A 19,268-nucleotide genomic window follows, 5' to 3' on the forward strand; every position below is an offset into this window, starting at 1 on the left:
TAAGAGGTAAAAAGTTGCTATTATTTTTTCTTTCGCAATCTATAAATTTTATTAACATTGTTATTTTGATTCATACTTTAATAAATGCCATATTACTTTAAATTTATACGATTTTTACGATGGAACTCCGCTTAAGCCGTCATAATTTTTCGATAACTTGAGGTGACGACTTATCGAGGTTTTACTGTATATATTTTATAACTTTATCATAGAACGCCTTTTAAATTATAGTAATTCAGGGGTCTGTTCAGACCTTTTTTTTTGTAGGGTCTTGTTTTTGTGAAAATTTCAAATTTATATTTTTATTTTGTGAATGTCCGTTTTTCAGGTCCAGAATTTTGTAAAGGGTCTGTCTTTCAGATCCGGAATTTTGTGAAGGTTCCAGGAAATACGGGCCTAAATTTTGGCTGGACAGACCCCCTGATATTGGAAGAAGAGTATGAATTTTCACGATTTTCAAAAATCCATTGCCGAAGGCAACTGCTAAACTTAAATTACGATTTTCGACGTTGTTAAGACATCAATTAAACAACAGGTTACAAATAGCCTTTCTGAGGTGTTGTGAAGGAGAAAGACAAGTGTGTACATGTATGTGTAAAGCATGAGTGTGTGTTTGTGTAAACAAAAATCCAGTCCAACGTCATGTCCAAAGTACAAATGTATTATGCGCTCTAAAAGGTCACAATAAGGGGGAAAAATTAAAATATTCAACATTTAAAAAAAAGAATCGTTGGTAGACAAAAACCACATATAACACATACAATACGTATAAGATATAGAGATAACACATACGGATACACAAGAATGAGTACAATATACCAGTGGCAAAGTAGATAAAGTGGGATATAATAAGATGACTTAAATACAGAACAATAAAAATAGAAATGCACAATATAAATATTATTTTTTCCAATCTATCCCATACTACATATATAGTATATTGTTCTCTGTAATGGGTCGTAATCCATTATCTCATTGAGATGGCCATAATCAGAGTTCTCTAGTTTGTCATAGTGGGTTGTAGATATATAGTACCTTGATGAAGTCCAGTATAAGGGGTATACCCAGGTCTTTCCTGATGTCAGCTCCACGTTTAAATTTAGGTGCCCTCACAAGAGACCGTAGGATGTTGTTTTGCTGAGATTGTAGTTTTTGCATGTTGCTATGACTTGCGTAGGCCCAGACCGGGGCTGCATATGCCATAATTGGTCAAAGATAGATTTAGATAGTTAGAAGATATAGATAGTTAGACGATATAGATTTATATAGTACGACTTTATTCTTTAAGGAGAGACGAGCTTGAGGAAATGTCATTATGGAGAGCATGCCTATAGGGCTTGGGTGACCTCGTTCCTGACATAGTCAATCTGCGGAACAAAAGTCATTGGCCGGGTCAGAATACAGCCTAGGTATTATACTTTTCTTACTGATTTTACGGCTGCTCAGATATCAATTAAATTTACTTCGAAAACGATTTATGTAAATGTTTTTTCTTTGATAGAGCATTACTATTTTTTGTACTGCGTTGATATACAGATAATGTGAAAAATAATTTGGAGACAAAAATGAAAGTTTTCGATGCGGTGCAAAAATTTACTAATTGCAAATACATGTACTAGATACGTGTATTATCTCGCTCCTAAATATCTTCATCGATAGATGACAGTACATTCTTGGAAATCTTGTCCCCTAAAATATCCGATCACTGCTATATGTCTCCCGGATTCGGAATCAACAACGGGTTTATTGGAAAATATGAGAATCCTCCTCATCTTCTTGTAGATCAATAAATTCTTGGTCACTCGTAAACTTGTACAATGATCTTCCCTGGCCATGCCAATCTTCTGCCCTCTTATAAAAGATATCTTCCTTGTAGAGCGGCAAGGCTTCTCTGATTTCTATTGCCGCTTTTTTAACTTCATCAAGATTATTTGTGTCCCTTGTGTAGAAACATATGCATCCATCGTGGGGAAAAGACGCATTTTCAGGATGCCCAGTCGAGCATATGATTCTGAAAACAACGACGGTCGGAAAGCACTCTTTTATATTTAACCAAAACTTATCAATATCTGTTAGTCCATGATTCTTCTCGCTCCTGTATCTTTTATCGAAAAACACCATCCATCTGCCGCATCCTGGGGGACAACAAGAAGTTCCGCGACATGTCCATTTCTTGTCGGTTATGCGTGTGGGCATTTCTTTGATAGGAACCATTTCATCGTAGAAAACGCCGTTGGCATCTATAGAAATGAAAGTTCGTATTAGCTGGTGTTATGAAAAATAGACTCTATACGAACTCATGTCAATTTTGAGTCACTGCGGCAGGGGCGCACAACCTTTTGAGTCTGCGAGCCAGATATGCGGTATTTCTGCCGATCGCAGGCCAGAAACTGGTATACAGGGTGTCCTATAAGTCTTGACTCGGCATTTATCTTATCAACTCTTCATCGTAGAGGTATAGTCCCAATTTAAAAAATGCTCAAAATCGGAAATCACTCTTTACCAGTTCTGACAGCGAAAATACTGTACAGTGCGTCACCAAATGAAAAATCTAAGTTTTTATATGGGCAGCCCATCCAGAAAACCAATTAGAAATTTATTGCCCCTTGAGGATGAAAAAAAATATTCTAAGAGCAATATTTGCTAAGATATTTGAATTCGAAACTAGAGATAAAATTGGAAAGAACAGTATAATCAACTTGTCCGTTAGTTCACGCTGCTCTTCTCCCTTTTTTATCCGATATTGGAAATTCAAATATCTCAGCGAGTATACCATTTATAAACATGGATTTTTTTTGTTGGCCTCACGAGAGACGGGGCAAAAAATTTCTATTTAGTTTTTGAGCTCAGGGTGTCCGTATAAGAATTTAATATTTCTTTATTTTGTGACACACTGTACATTCACTCTGAAAACTGGTTGAGGGACATTTCTGAACACATTTTGAGCATTTCTTAAATTGGAACCATACATCTAGGACGAATGGTTGATGAGAAAAAGGCTGCATTAGGACTTACAGGACACCCTGAATAACAGTGGTTCTGAAATTTTTACATATATGTTATTGCCAACATTCGCGAATTGGCTAATCTTGTTAAATATTGATTCGCGAAGTGGCCCGTGCTCTCCGAAAAGTTGAAACACCCTTAGGCTAAAGCATTTTCAGAACCTCCAACCCCCCCCCCCCCCCAATGCATGCATGTGGGCATCATGCTCTTAGGCACAGCGCAGATTTCAATATAAATTCTACACACCAAAGGTATCCAATATGTAAAGTTCTTCGTTTTCATCCATCTTATACAGACCATCGCTATCTTCTGAGTCAAATCCACATTCAGCTGTCAAGCATGACTCCGATGGAATCAATTTAATTTCAAGAGGTAAATTTTGTAAATCCTCCCATGCTCTAGTTAAGAGCTGGTGATCAGAAAATTTCAGAATCCACATTCCACCTTCATCTGAAAAAAATAAAATGATGGAATGCGCAGATTTGCTGGGGAAAGGCAAAAAAGGAAAAAGGAAATTCAAACAAATGGTCCATGGTCCTTCTGCTATGAACATCTCGTGATAGAGTATAGTTCCTGTGGTCCTTCTGATTCATACATTTCGCGATAGATACAATGTTGCTCTCATGATACTTCTGCTACGTACATCTCGCGACATAGAATGTGTATAGAATAGCACATCTCGTGGTCCTTCTCTACATTTTCATCTTGCGATAGATAGAGTATGGGTGCCGTGGTCTTTCTGATGCATGCATTTCGCTATAGGTACAATGTGGCTCTCCTGATACTTCTGATACATGTACATCTCACGATATAATAGGGTTCCCGTGGTCCTTCTGTTTTGTACAACTCGTGATAGATAGAATACGGTTCCCGTGGTCCTTCTGATACATTTCGGGATAGTGGATCTCGTGATACGTCTGCTATGTACATCTCACGACATAGAGTGTGGTTCCCGTTTCTGATATGAAAATTTCGCGATAGATACAATGTGGTTCTCGTGATCCTTCTGCTATATTTACCTCTCGCGATAGATATAATTCCCGTGGTCCTTCTGATGCATATATTTCGGGATAGATACAATTTGGCTCTCGTGATGCTTCTGCTACGTACATCTCGCGACATAGAATGGTTCTCGTGGTCCTTCTGCTATATAAATCTCGCCATATAGTAGGGTTCGCGTGGTCGTTCTAATATGTATCTTGCAATAGAGTACGGATGAACATCTCGTGGTCCTTCTGCTATGATCATTTGATCATTTTTGTCGCAGCACGGTCATTTTCTGCAAGCGAGGGTTAATTATACCGTGACCTACAATTTATTGCCGATTCCGAACGACAGCCTTCTTTGTACCACGCAAGTTCGTGGGAAGTTCGGGGGTGGTGCTGCCATCATTCCATTGGAGGAATGATCGGCAACAAAAAGATGTCGGTTTTCGCTCCATTCGCAACTAAATATGTCTGCCTAGGCTGCAGATGCCTGCCTCCACTTACATTCGCAGCTGATTTAGCTATGATCTTACTCGGCTTCATTCATAGCTGAAGATGCCTGCATTCGGTCAGGCGCGGATGGGGGGGGGGAGGGGTAGGAACGATTGCCCTTTCCATGAGCCAAATAATATGGGAAAACTTGTCTGTCCCGTAAAATACGGGATAATGCAAAAAAACTCACACAATTCGCCCCTCTCAACGCATCGTCCTGTATCCGCTCCTGCCTGAAGGTGTTTCACAGTCCATCGCTAGTCAAGATATGCGCTAAAATTCTACACCGCAAAGAGATAATGTCGCATTATTAGTAGCAGTAAAATGTGGGAGAGTGAGCAACGCTGTGCTGCCATTTCTGTTTCAAATTAGCAGTGAAAAATTACATTTTTTTTTTAAACGAAAGAGAAAACGCACCTGCTCGTTAAGTCTTCGCCAACTTCCAGGAACACAGATGGTGAACTTCATCAAGAAGATCTGGTTGATCACGACTTCCATAGATCCATTCACGCTATAAATCATTGGTTACCAAGAAAGAGTCGTCCGAAGCAATCGAAAGATGTGGAATTCAGGAATCCATTTCTCAATGAAGATGGCAGACAAACGCGCCATGTGTTGGTGGATTGTACGAAGATCATGAAGTCGAGTCCACTGTATGAGCCAGAGACCTATTTCTAGAAAGAGATATACTAAAAGAGAGAAAAAAAGAAAAACAGCATCATGGGTTACTGTCAGATAATAACATCATGAGTTTCATAAGTCATCGGAGGACTGTCCTGGATAGCCTTGACCGCAATTCAGGATTATAAAAACTGAATTTTTTTCAAAATGTTATACACAAACAACACAGTTGGCGGATTTATGGTTTGGTTTGCGTGAGAAAAGTATCAGTAAACACAGTATATATCATTGAACATAAATATCATAGCCATGATTGCCAATATTGCTCATGAAGGGTGCGATTGTGAGCATGCATGCATGCATGTGCCATAACGTAATAGCATATACCGTTACTGAAGCAGTTCTGAAGTCGCTCTTCGTTACCGACCTTGGTCACGAACGTGTTTGGACTCGAGAACCCGAGGTTGGACAGATCCTCGCAGGACTCGGCCGTGTCCTTGTAGAATGCTGCCAATGACAATAACGATAAACTGTAGATGGCTTTGGAGAAATTAACAGAATTCAATTTAGATTTCGATGCATAATACGGTGTAGCACTCAAATTAATCGCCAATTATGGCAGCCCAATTTCTCTGGTAACTTTACAGTATGGTCAAATTCTTGTTAACGTACATATAGGTTGCCTCGAGATCTAGGACGGCAATGGTAATGGTCTCGATGAAGAAGCTTTTCGTTAAAATAACCCATGATGTCAAACAAGGGGGCCTTATTCAGCATTATACATATATTAGCATTGTATATAAGCATTTTTACCCCTTTTTTATGGATAGATTATTAGAGAAAACGTACTCAGGTTGTAGATAGTGATGTAGTCCTTGTTGCCACAGTGTTGCCCCTGGCACAGTCCGGAGCATTTCATTCTTTGTGCCGTCTTGAGGTTCTTCATCTTTTCGGCTCCGAGGCAGAAGCATTTGTTCGGTACCAGACCGGCTAATGGGAACGACAACGCTCTGCAGTGCTCTAAGCACTCCGTCACCGATATGTCTTTCCTTTCCAGCACCTGGCTGTTAGATGGCCGACCCTTGAAACAGTTCATCGAACCATCTGCAATGATAAGAGTTAATATTAGTCAAGGTCCTTGATATTTACAGTAATGTGGTCATCGAATTGTAAAGACACCACGTGATATAAAAAAATGCCAATAAAACGGAACGAAACTGTGAAAAAACTGTCGTCTTTTTGAACTGACAGTGTCATCATCATTGTTCAAAAAGACGACATTGATGATGACACTGGAATGTGTGATCAATGTCATCCTGCTGGATTGTGTGGAAAATGCCATCTTCTTAGATTATGTGTGCAATGTCGTCTTCCTGGATTGCGTGATCAATGGAGGCTACCTGTGTGGAAAATGGAGTCTTCCTGAAATGTGTCGACAATGTCGTCTTCCTGAATTGTGTCGACGATGTTATCCTCCTGGAATATGTGATCTTTGTGAAATGTGTGGAGAATAAACCTTTCGGAAATGTGTGATTTTCACCTTTCGGAAATGTGTGATTTTCACCTTTCGGAAATGTGCGGAGAATTTCACTTTTCGGAAATGTGTGGAGAATTTCACTTTTCGGAAATGTGTGGAAAATGCAGTCTTCCTAAATTATGTGAACAACGGTCTTCCTAAAATGTTTGGACAATGAAGTCTTCCTAAAGTGTTTGGACAATGAAGTCTTCCTAAAGTGTTTGGACAACGAAGTCTTCCTAAAATGTTTGGACAATGAAGTCTTCCTAAAATGTTTGGACAATGAAGTCTTCCTGGATTGTGTGGACAATGCCGTCTAGAATGTGTTACAAATGCCGTCTTTCTGAAATGTTTGTTGACCAACGTCGTCTTTCTGAAATGTTTGTTGACCAACGTCGTCTTTCTGAAATGTTTGTTGACCAACGTCGTCTTTCTGAAATGTTTGTTGACCAACGTCGTCTTCCTGGAATGCGTTATCAATATCGTTTTTCTAGAATGTGTTACAAATGTCACCTTTCTGAAACGTGTTATGAAATGTGTGGGCAGTGTCATCTTCCTGAAATGCGTGGAGAATGTCATCTTTCTGAAATGTGTGACCAATGTTGACAAACGTGTTGATCAAATGTGTGACCAATGTTGACAAACGTGTTGATCAAATGCGTGACCAATGTTGACAAACGTGTTGATCAAATGCGTGACCAATGTTGACAAACGTGTTGATCAAATGCGTGACCAATGTAGTCTGTGAAATGCGTGGAGAATGTCATCTTCCTGAAATGCGTGGAGAATGTCATCTTTTTCAAATGCGTGGGGAATGTCATCGTTTTCAAATGCGTGGAGAATGTCATCGTTCTGAAACGTGTGACCAATGTCGTCCTCCTGGCTCTTGGAATGTGTGACCAATGTAGCTGAAAATGTCTGCCTCCGCTCTATTCATAGCTAAAGATGTCTGCCTCCGCTCTATTCATAGCTAAAGATGTCTGCCTATGCTTCATTCGCAGCTGAAGATGCCTGCATTTTGCTCAGGCGATGATCAAAGAAAAAAATTATGTGGGAAAATTTGTCTGTTCCATAAAATACGGGACTAGACCACGATCCTACTTAATAAGTCATAATTCTCGACATATTACCCTGGATTCACTGCTGAACTGGATAGACGACACAGTGGCCAGCTATTCCGAAATGGGATACCATGACAAAATAACTAAGAGTTATGAGAACCTTAACCATTAAACAAACCTTTTTCCAAGTCTTTCCTGCAGATAAACAGTGACCTGTGGGTGCAGACTTCGTCGCGCCACTGGAACCCGTTGCTGCCGTCGATTTGTGCGCATCTCTCGTAGACGGAATTCGGCTGGGTGCTCATCCAGTTGCGGAAGCCGGATACGCTACCGTCCAACCAGCGGTAGGCGTTGTTGTCTCGAGCGTCGTGCTGGTACAAGCCGATGAACCAACGGACCCTCTGGAACGAGGAGCCCATTCCCTGTATGGTCTGCAGGAGAAAAAAAATTGTTGATCGGGTTTGCTACCTGTTATATATATATATATATATTTCTTTATTTAAGATTTTTAAAACACAACTACAAGTTTTTTTGTCAAGTCTTATTCCGGGTTTTAGTGACCGATCGAACTGACATGTACGATGAATCCGTTCTCGGCACTGTTCCTTATGCTGGCCAGGAAACCGTCTCGCTTGAAGCAGAACTCCTGGGCCTCCTTGTACTTCTGGGAATTGGTGTCCGAGAAGAGGAAGCAAACGTTGTGGAACGTCCTCCATGGGCTCTCGCACTTGCTCGCTTTCTTCACCCCGTCTTCATCCGAGAAGGACAAAAAATAATGATTAATGGATGGTCAGACGTAACTATTTATAGCAGTAATCGTCTCATCTATAGATGACGAAACACTTGGCCTCTGAGATACACTACAACTACTACTTAACCGTATATACACCTCGTCCACATTCCTCTGCGGAACTTCTGACGAACTGGTACACGTGTTGGAATGCGCGTGCTGTGAACCTGACGTGAAGCTTGTTTCTGTGTGATGCTTGATATGTGTTGCGCCGCCATCTGCCATCAGTTTTTATAACAGTTAGTGAAGTGTAGTGATTGTTGAATAATTGTGTGGTTGTAGCCCTGGCTGTCTGTGGCAATACTTTTTAGCGGAGAGATCAGTCCGCGTTTGCGTCTCAAAGTTGGGAACCACAGGAAACCAACTTCCGACCACCACGGTGATGATGGTGGGATTCGAACCTGGGTCTTCGCAATGCGAGTTCGTCACTATGACCACTCGACCACCACAGTGGCTGTTACAACTAAACCACACATGCACCTCGTCCACATTCCTCTGCGGAACTTCCAACGTATTTGTACATGTTGGAATGTGGGTGAACCTTCCGTCAAGTTTGTTATGTGTAATGCTTGTTATAGTGCTGCCACCTGCAATCAATTTTTTAAACTATGCGTTTTTTCCCTCAACTCATAGAGCATGAAGTGTAATGAATGAATAATTATAACGTTGTAGGCCTGTTGCTCTCTGCGGCAAGACTTTTTAACGGGGAGATCGCCTCGAAGTTGGGAACCGCAGAAAATGTATGTACGCACTGGTTTCCAATTCTTGAAGTCGCCGCCTTCAGGTTTCTTCGGAAACCAGCGAGCACTATGTTCACTGAAACAGCACCCTGAAACAGGAATCAAGGGCGTACCAGGAATCACCTGGAGTTGTATAGGGGATTGAAGGGTGCACGTTGCATTATATATGCATGAATTGTTGGAATGGGAGCTCAGCTCCCAAGTCGCCAGTTGCCAAGTGGACAGTTGCATCAAATCGATATCATTTCATGGGAAATCTCGACAAAATAATAATAATAACAACAATAATACCCTTACCCAAGGGGGCCAACAGACTAAACAGCAGGCACAATACGGTAGGAAAAGCTTTTCTATTCACGATATGTTCGTGATCCACCTTAACCTGAGGAAGCATAAAAAAACAATATGGATGTCCATTATAAAATATGCAAAATATGATAATAATCACAAATTATACGTAACAGAGAGACTTGAAATGCGTTTTTCTCTATCAGTATTTAACCCTTACTACGGCAATGACGAGATATCTCGTCTAACTTGATGCCTTTCATTTCGGCAATCCCGAAATATAAACTCTCTTCTTTAAAAACCTCGGCAATGAAGAGCCCACACAGCCTTGCAAAGGTCTCTCAACCGTGAAACATGTTTTCCATCTCTTCCCTCCCTCAACCTGTCGATCAACTGCCAGGAGGCGGAGTCAGTTTTGTTCAAAGTCTGATAACGGAAGTGGAAAAGACAATATTTTCCTTTCCGTTTGAGGTAGCAAAAGATTATGTGCCTATACACCATAAATAATAGAAAATTATACAGTTTTTCTCTTCCTTTTTTTTTCTTTTGGCGATCCAACGAAGAAGGAAAGTGACGAAAACGGCCATGCCACACCAGAACCAAGAAGATCCGAAAGATAATATTTCATTTTCAGTGATGGGGGGGAAGCATTTATCAGCTCACGCAATTGAAAAAAATATTCTTCTTGAAAATAGGTAGCAATTTCTAGAAGGTTTGGTGATTTTCACTGTGGCAGTTAAAATGCGGATCAGGAAAATTTTGAAAATCGCTATAGGGGGTTAATATAGTACAGGTTGTGAAGTCTAACCCTTATACAGCCTTTATATTTTGAACTGTTGGTGATAAAAGAAAAAATTATATACCTCTGTACCTAAAATTGGCAAGTCATTTGGGTACCTTTTCTTCTAGACCACCCTTAAAATAATATCTACGTTTTAGGGAACCCTTGAAGCAATCACCCATACTTTAAGAAACCCTTGAAATCATTTCTAAATTTTAGGTTGATCTACTGAATTACCAGGCAGGGTCCTGGCTCTGTCCCGCTAGGGATATAAGCCATTTGCTCAGCTGCGTTGGTCCATGCTGGAGAGTATGAGAGTAGGTTGATCTACTGTAATTTCTATGCACAAAACTTTGAAGTGATACGTCAGCTTACGAACTTTTTGGCTAACGAAGTTTTTTTTTCGTGATTTTTCTTCTTCGGATAACGAATACGGATTCGGCTAACGAACATTTTCATTGATATGTACGCACGGGGCTAATAATGTATGCAACGTGCTGAATTTTAGCGCCGATCATAATCAGAATCATTGTCACACTAGCCCGATCAACTCATATGCAATTGGGAATTTTTTTCCAGATGTACCTTCAATTCTCTTTCTGAGAGTTTTTGTGTAACTATATCATGTAAATAGTTGATAAGATTTTTCTTTTCATTTCTATTAGCTGAATCTCTCATTTTATATCATATAAAATGAGAGATTCAGCTAATAGAAAATGCATCGAAAGAAAGAGCCTATGTTTTTTCAGAGCACGTGTTTTCTCAGTGCAGGCTCTTAGGAGCATATCTTTTTCATCTGCGCAATGTCAGACATAGAAATGAGCTGACAAAATCACAAATGGGTAGGCGACAGATCCTCACGGTGCATTTCAGCATAGGGGAGAATTCAAACACATTTCCGCACAATCAAATATCTTCTTTTTTTCCCCCTTCTACCCCTACATTCTTTTATTCCCATCTTGAAATAGATAGGGGCTGTATCCACATTACATTGTTAAAGTTAAACTACTTTTACATCACTAGACGTCACTACTTCACAAACACCAACTCTGGCCATATCGCTATATTGCAATTTACTGCGATGGGTTGGAAGTGAAGGCGCTGTCTATCAGTAATCGCCTCGAGTTCGTTAGGAAAATATCTTATCTATATCCTCCCTTGGGTTCGAACCCGGGACCCAGACAACAACCTTCACGATGGTAGACGAGTATCGTACCACCATGCCACTCGGGCACACTAGACGTCACTAGAATGCCGAATTATTTTTTGGAATATTTCACTCCACACTATTTTTTTACACTTAAACGTTACGGAAAAGTTACTGATTATGCATAATCACTGATCTCCTCGGTAAATTCGATGAATTTTAATGTGTTTCACCGGAGATTATCCCTAATTCCTAATTGAAGTCGGTATATTTGATAAATGTAAAAAAAAAATCCCTTCTGTTCTTTTCATTTAACCAGTTTATTAGTTTGCGATATGTCCACGACACGTATTTTGCTGAAAAATCAAATTAAAATAAGTGTCAGCCATGTTGAATGCACATTTTAGCACATCAGAATTAACTCATAACCAATAATTTACCAGTTTGAAATCTGAATATTTATGCTGATAAAGAGTCTTTCATCATTGTTTACAAAATATTTATACACTTTTTTCCCCTTTCAAATGAACAGTTTTGTCGGTCCGCTCATTTCTTGTGGAATTTGAAAAGGTGTACGTCGTAAAATTTATCTCACTTATTGATTTAGCGTATAACATGAATTTGAATCCTCAACATAAATATTATAATTAAAAATAGTGTGAAGTGCAAAATTTTAACTTTCTCGTCTGAAAAAAAAAATCTTGCTTTAAAATTTTCATTACATGATGTGGGGGGGGGGGGGGAGAAATCAGAGCTTCAAATAAGAAATAACGCGTTAAATAATAACCGAAAATTTGCCTGCAAAATATTTCGTTTATTAATTCGACAATAATTCGGTGCTGTAATGAAAAAGCATTAATAGCAAAAGAGAATTTCGGTTGGAAATGAGAAACATATGGTTGATAAAATCTAATTAGCTATGAAGTATTGTAATAATTTTTTCATTTCCCGGTTATACATGATCAAACACGTACTAAAATTCTGATGCAAAAGTTCACTATAATTTTTCAATATAAGCTAAAAGGATTCCGAAAATGTTTTAATATCTTTCGCTTTTCTCATAATTAAACAGAATGGTTTAAATGTGTTTGTCCAGTTCAGCGTAACTTTTACATTTTGTTTTGCCCTCACATCTCTGCTGTACTCATGAGGAAGTGTCACTGTATTTAGATTCTTCTTCCATACCCAGGATAAGCATTCTGCTCAAAATCCACAAGATTAGCTTTGCGACCCATGGGACCGTTTGTTTTTCGAAATTAGTGAAACTAGTGACGAATAAGTGGATTTATAACACACTGTAAGTGGATTCGGTTTACTCATCATACGAAGTCCCATGCGAAAAAACTTTGAGTCGTGACCTATAGCTAAAGATTCCCTGACTGTAAGTGGATTTGTACCACCCATCTCGAAAACTCCGAATCAAGTTTATGTCGGGACCCATAGCTCAAGAGCCCCTGGCTGTAAATAGAATTGAACGACCCATCTCAAAAGTCCCTACGACCCAGGTTTGGGTCATGAGCCATAGGTTAAGAACCCCAGCTCTAAGGGATCTGTAAATGAGCTGTGGGACACTTGAGTGATTTTGAACTGTGTCGCGGATTACTCAAGTGATCCTTGTAAATGTGCCGCGGGCTTCTTTTGTGATCTGGAACTGTGTCGTGAGTTACTCAAGTCATTTATCTGTAAATATGATGCGCAGGGGGGTCCCATCCTGCGCATTTTTCAAGTGTAAGCGAGTCATGTTTTGGTGATGAAAAATAGCCTCTCCCCCTTCATTTGGCACCCTAAAAAATCACTCTTCTTCATTTGGTGCCGTAAAAAATCACCCCTCTTTCAGTTAGGGCCGCGTAATTCGCAGAATTCAAGATCCGGCCCTGATGCAAAGGGTTATTTACGTTATCAGCAAATATGCCGCGGGGCGCTTGAGTGATCTGGAACTGTGTCGCGGGTTACTAAAGCAGGGACGGCTGGAGAAAGTCTCTACCCGTACGGGACCTGTTTTTGGCGCACTCTAAAAACGTTTTTTTGGTCGAAAGAGTTTTTTTTTGCCCTTCAACTCGGATTTGGCTCCCCGTCCTAGAGCAGCGCCTCTGCCACGAGTCACTTTAGCGATCTGGAAATGTGCCGTGGGTCACTCAAGTGATCTGTAAATATGCCGCGGACCCCTTGTGATCTAGCAATGTGCCGCTTAGTTCATTCTTACAAAATTAGGTCTGACATATCGCGGATAAGACATTGCATCAGATAACTCAGAGAGCCACATTAGGCCCGCGGGCAATTGGTTGAGCGTATATGCCGTAAGAAGCGCTTACTTACGCACTTGCCATAGAGGCGATATCAAGCCACTGCCGCATCAGGAATAAGCTCAATGGACAAATTATAATAACGTAGATCAACAAGGGTCGCTTATACTCACCATCAGGCCGAAATTTTTAAAATTCCGATGACGTTCGACCGATCGGGCATCTCTTTGAGAACGTCTGTCTCTCCTTTTTGGGTGCCTTCAGACCAGACTTGTGTCCACCAATATCCTCATCAAAATAATAGGACGCATAACAAAGTGAACCACAGGTGCCGCTGTACTTGTTTTCCGGAAGCGTCATTGATCCGCACATTCACGACCATGTAACACGAAGAGTACACAAAACCGTAGCCCCGGGTAACTGCCGATAAATAAATAAATAATAAATTAATTTGGCCTTTCACTTTTTTCTTCTGTTTGCAGTGGCGTACCCATGCATAATTGAGGAACCTACGAACCGGATCCGACTCCAATTTGTCAAAATTGACGCCCTATGCTTTTGACATGAAGGAAGGGATTCTAACCAATCCAGCGAGCCATCAAACGCTTCGATGCGTTTGATGAATGCCTGGATCAGATTCGTATCATCTAGTTAATGGACGATTGAGAATTTTTTTATCCTTCGAAAGATGTCTTAACGCACAGGGCCCATCCGAATACGGCTGGCGCCTCCCCTGGTGGCCCAATGGGATGTAATACTATGATTTTTTTGAGGGATCCGGAAAATTCGTCTCTAACATTTTATTCCGGGACGTTTCGCCCCCTCCCCCGGCCAAGCTAGTGACCGTCATGGCGCCCCGAATCGAGAGAGAGTTTCTAGGTTGGGAGAGACTTTTCACGGGCCCTTCTGTGAATTTATTGCATTAAAAAACAACCGGAAAATAAGGATAATTTTCCCGGGCTAGATCCCTGTCAGCCCCGCCTTTGTGGCCAGGTGAGCTTTTCAGATCATGCACTCGCTGAATCGCTCACTTAGTCGGTAGCTCACTCGGTCATTCATACTGTTACTCCCGCACTTCGTCACTCATACTATCTCTCCTCGGCCCTCCCAAGACGCAATATCGAAGGCGGAATATCACTCGAACATTTGGTCACTCCTCCTCACTCACTTGACCCCGTGCGGGGATGAAATGTCAGGAGTGAAATATCACCCGGAAATTTGGTCACTCGTACAGTCACCCATTCATTTGGTGAACAGGGGGGTCCTGGTTCTATGGGCATTTCTGCTTGATTGTGAGTCAATTTTTCAAACTCTAGGCCTATTTCATTAAAGAAATTGAACTTTTTATCAAGGCTCTGTGGTTCCCTTAACTACTTTTTTTGCCTTGACGACTCCTTCCACTTTATTTTCAACCATAGCCATCTTAAAAGGAAGCCCATATGACCCACAAGATGAGGAACATTATGACAGTGAAACATCGATGTAACGATGCCAAGAAAAAAATATATCGTTGTAAAAGGATTTATCGTTATATCGAGTATCGTTGTAGTGGGGTTTCACCGCGAACCTCGTAAAAACCATGAGGTTTTTAACCTCTTCTCATCCGCGACCCAACATCAGCTTCGTGACATATATGGGAATGTTTGTTTTTAAAAATTAGTGAAACCAGTAACGCAACAAGTGCATTTATAACAGAACTGTAAGTGGATTGGTACGACCCATCTTGGAAACCCCTGTGACCCAAGTTCGGCTCGTAAACCGTAGGCTGAGAACCCCTGTCCCAAACATTTCTCTGGGGAATTTCTAACGAATTGGTTACACACAGAAACGTGTATGCATGGCCTTAACGCATTTATGTTGTCAGGGTTACACTTGTTTTGTGTTATAGTGTTGCTGCCATTTAACTTCCAAATTTTAAAGTGAAACTGGCAAATATCTGAATTTTCATGTTATGTAATAATTGTGTTGGGGGGGGGGGGGTCTGCCCAGTCGAAATTTTCTGGACCCTAGATATAAAATTCCCTATCTGAAACCATTTTACAAAATACAAATTAACGAAATCATCTCTGGCATTTTTTTTGTAATAAAAATTAACTATATTGCTTCGCATTTCACAAAATGAGAAAATTTTTCCAAAAAAACAGGACCTTACAAAAACTCTGGACGCACACCCCCCTGCCTGCTACCTGTGAAATACTGCATTACAGGACTCTGAATTTGCTCATAAAAAAAAGGGGGGGGCTGCCATAAATCCCTTCTTCTGCGATGAATTCAAACCATTGAAACAAAGCTAATAAAAATGAAGCAAAGCAACATTCACTGACAAAATACATTTTTGATTACATGCTTTATTTAATTCATGACACAAAATAAATTTAAAATATCGAATAATCGTACAATATAATAAAATATATGTATTTTTGGGTTTTTATATATAAATATTGCACAAGAAAAAACAGAATTTGTACTTTGGAGTTCGAAAAAAAGATACAAATCTTTTTAAAACAGAAAAAAAATCCAGTAGATGCCACTTATTAGAATCAAGAATAATGGTATCATTCGAGTACTGTTATCATTTTCACTAACTATGGAATGGACCAATATTACATTTATAGTTATCAGGACTTCGGTTTATGTTATCAATTTATTTTTTTTCCCCTTGCATATTTTGAGGATTCAATCATGCTCATTTTTATCCCCTATAAGTTATTATTACCAATCTGCAGGATTATGTAGGAGGTTAGAAGGTTCCATTATTAACAAAAATTTCCATACAAGTCATACAGTCAGGTTCACAATTTCCTAATTGGACTGTAATAGCTGCTATGATCCATGTACATCTAGTGCTTCTTTTGTAATTTCTTTCCTATATCGAAGCCAGTGTACGGTTAGAAAGGTAAAAAAAAGTCCCTACCCCCAGTTTGTGGCGTTTTTTTCCTCGACTGATCGCATTCACAGTTTCTTGGTCGCAGAAGACTTTAACAAAAGCATCTGGGGGGGGGGGGGGGACACATACCGTATACTACAAAAATCATCGTAATTCATAATACACATTAGACAAGTTCTATTATAACTCCTTATTTTTTCTGAATAATCTCTTTGCTCCAGAGATACGCATATGCATACCTCCGTTTTTAATGATTCTTTTTTCAAGTTAAGACTTAAGGTAGGCGTAAGGGCACACAACTCAAATAGTAATAGTAAAGATATCGACCCAAATCAATTTTTCAAACATTTTTTTTTCTTTTTAAAGGGTATTTTAATATATAATTAACATAAATTAATCTAAAATTTTTTTTTTAATGGTTAGTTTTGTCTCAGGTTTGAAGAGGATAATAAAAAGGATTTTAGCTTATTAAGGATTCAGCTTAACGGATGGGGGGGGGGGGGGAAAGAATCCTATTTTAGAACAATAGAAAAATATAATACATGATTTAACATTTTGAAACCTGTTACATTGGAAATAAAAACTAAGCTGTCTCATTTCCCATACGTCCCGTTTGTTAAAATGGGACATATAATCTTCATACATACAACTGGTTTTTTTTTTTCAGATATAGTTATCAATCAGTTATTTTTAACAGAAACCTGAGTCCCGATGTGATCACACTAAGCCGAGTAACATGAAATAAGAAGAAAAATTATCAGTTCACAAATTAATGTTTGAAAATGCAAAAAAAAAAAAAAAAAAAAAATTACATTTAAAGTAAAATGTAATTTTTCAAATAGATCAATAATGATTCAGTCTTGACACACTTAAATACAGACTTTCCTCATTAAATGATGTTCAATATAATGGGTGTATTCTTATGTCGTTAAGAAATGTGACTGGACATTGATAACTTCTTGCAGATCTTTGCACAATAGCAACAACATGGGGAAAAAACAGGAATAAAAATGAGCATGTTACATCAATCACAGATATCATTAAGGCCCGGGCTCACACTGAACAGATTCGACAAGCAATGAGATCCGCGATCAGAAATGAAATCTACAGCAATTGGTTAGAAAATGGTACTGATTTCACATTTTCAACCAATCTGGGCAGATTCCTTACTCGTCACAGACTGCATTGCTTGTCGTATCGTGGCCTGGCGTAATAGACCAAACTAACATTCAACTCCATAGATAAACTTCAACTCCAGATATATCCAAAAAGATCTTCATACGTGATTATCGACGATAACAAAAATTTGCAGTCTAACAATTTAACAAGTCGCAAGTTTAACAATTGAAGGGAAAAAAAAGTGTGAGCAATTGCCGGAAATTTTTCAACACAGTGCATATTAATGACAAAACTCTTGAAACGAGTGAAAATACTTAACTTTATTATAAAAAATATACAGAATTGTTATCGGAAACGTGTGAATTATAACATGAAATACAGCTAACGAAAACATTCAAGAAAGTATAAGGCACTATGATATACACGAATATAATACACAAATGGAAAATTAGACATTTCATATATATTATACACATATTTAACACACACATTCAATGCACATGCTTAAAACGAGTGAAGTAACACAATGTATACTTTGGGCAGTGATAAGCATATATCAACGAATACAAACAAAACTCATGATTTGTTATACAAGAGAAATTTCATGACAAAACGAACAAATTTACATTAAACAGATGTAAATACCTGTATTAGAACTAACGTCAACTTGATCCCACTAGTCAGTGATTCTATAAAGTTTGAGAAACTGTGGTCCCTTGCCCCAGTGATCAACACTCTGGTGCATTCATAGTATAAGTCCGATAAGTTGCATCTGATCCCAGAGTAGTCACATGTCAATACTCTTTTCTTGTTTTGGTGCCCTCTGCGGTTGAAATATGACCAGAAGTTTCTTACGGACACATGCTATCATCAATATAGATACAGGCCTAGTGTACACAGATCTACAGAAAACATTGTCTTGATTAAATTACTTCTGGACGCTAACACATTAAACATAATAGTATTTCCTGGACCCATAAACTCGAAATGATATAACCTTATAGGGTGTGCGACAGGTGAGATCCCACACTTACAGTTTTGATTCTGATTTTTTCATTCATTCTGGAACTATTTCTTTCATTTATTCTGAATTTTCGTGGATGCTACAATTATCTCTATCAACTATTATTTTTTTCAAAATTGGGGCTAAGGGGGACCCCAGAAATGATTAATATGCCTCTGGCCCTACTATTAGGGGTAATTCATGTATTACGTCAGCATCGATAAGGGTGGAAAGGGGGGGGGGTTGAGTTTGCTGACTTCTGATAACACAAGGAGGGAAGGGGTTTGAATGATACTTATATGCCATCACCCACATCCTTTATAAAAATATGAAATGTTCTTGATGGCAACTGACTGGCCACTTTCAAAAATGAGAAAAACCTTTCCCTAGTTTGTGGGCACCTGAACTAACATTCTCACTATTGATAAATGCTCTGTAGAGCCACTTTAGTGTGATCTTTAAATGTTCCACGGATCCTTCAAGTGATTTGGAAATGTGTCCGGGCTGCTCAAGTGCTCTGGAAAAAAGAAATGGTCACCAGTATGGGGGAGAAATAAACCGTAAAACCATTCAGGCTTGGAACAGGGG

General features: G+C 39.3%; 1 protein-coding gene across 2 annotated transcripts; it reads right to left on the minus strand.

Moving 5' to 3' along the window:
* Positions 1-1,299: 1,299 nt before the first annotated feature.
* Positions 1,300-13,974, minus strand: LOC149079578 (uncharacterized). 2 transcript variants are annotated; one of them, XM_089239969.1, is made up of 7 exons: positions 13,845-13,974; positions 9,510-9,594; positions 8,257-8,432; positions 7,861-8,113; positions 5,955-6,209; positions 4,902-5,612; positions 1,300-2,240 (listed from the first exon to the last, which is right to left on the minus strand). In XM_089239969.1, exons 1-6 carry the CDS (start codon positions 13,845-13,847, stop codon positions 5,407-5,409), a joined length of 978 nt encoding a protein of 325 aa, XP_089096095.1. In that variant the 5' UTR covers positions 13,848-13,974; the 3' UTR covers positions 1,300-2,240; positions 4,902-5,406. The 2 variants fall into 2 exon arrangements, with proteins under 2 accessions (XP_089096095.1, XP_089096096.1); XM_089239970.1 differs by lacking the exon at positions 1,300-2,240 and adding an exon at positions 3,328-3,456.
* Positions 13,975-19,268: the final 5,294 nt, after the last annotated feature.

The sequence above is a fragment of the Pholcus phalangioides genome, unplaced genomic scaffold (genome assembly GCF_987345545.1).
Source record: "Pholcus phalangioides strain wild (caught in Gottingen) unplaced genomic scaffold, Ppha-v1.0 ptg000012l_1, whole genome shotgun sequence".
Classification (NCBI taxonomy): Eukaryota; Metazoa; Arthropoda; class Arachnida; order Araneae; family Pholcidae; genus Pholcus; species Pholcus phalangioides.

Bases quoted from the DNA above. Each gene is read 5' to 3' on its own strand.
- LOC149079578 (XM_089239969.1), bottom strand. The intron at 8,433-9,509 runs GTAAGGGTATTA...TCTCGGATGAAG, and splicing joins TAGTCTGTTGGCCCCCTTGG to ACGGGGTGAAGAAAGCGAGC. The intron at 5,613-5,954 runs GTACGTTTTCTC...TGTCATTGGCAG, and splicing joins CATCACTATCTACAACCTGA to CATTCTACAAGGACACGGCC.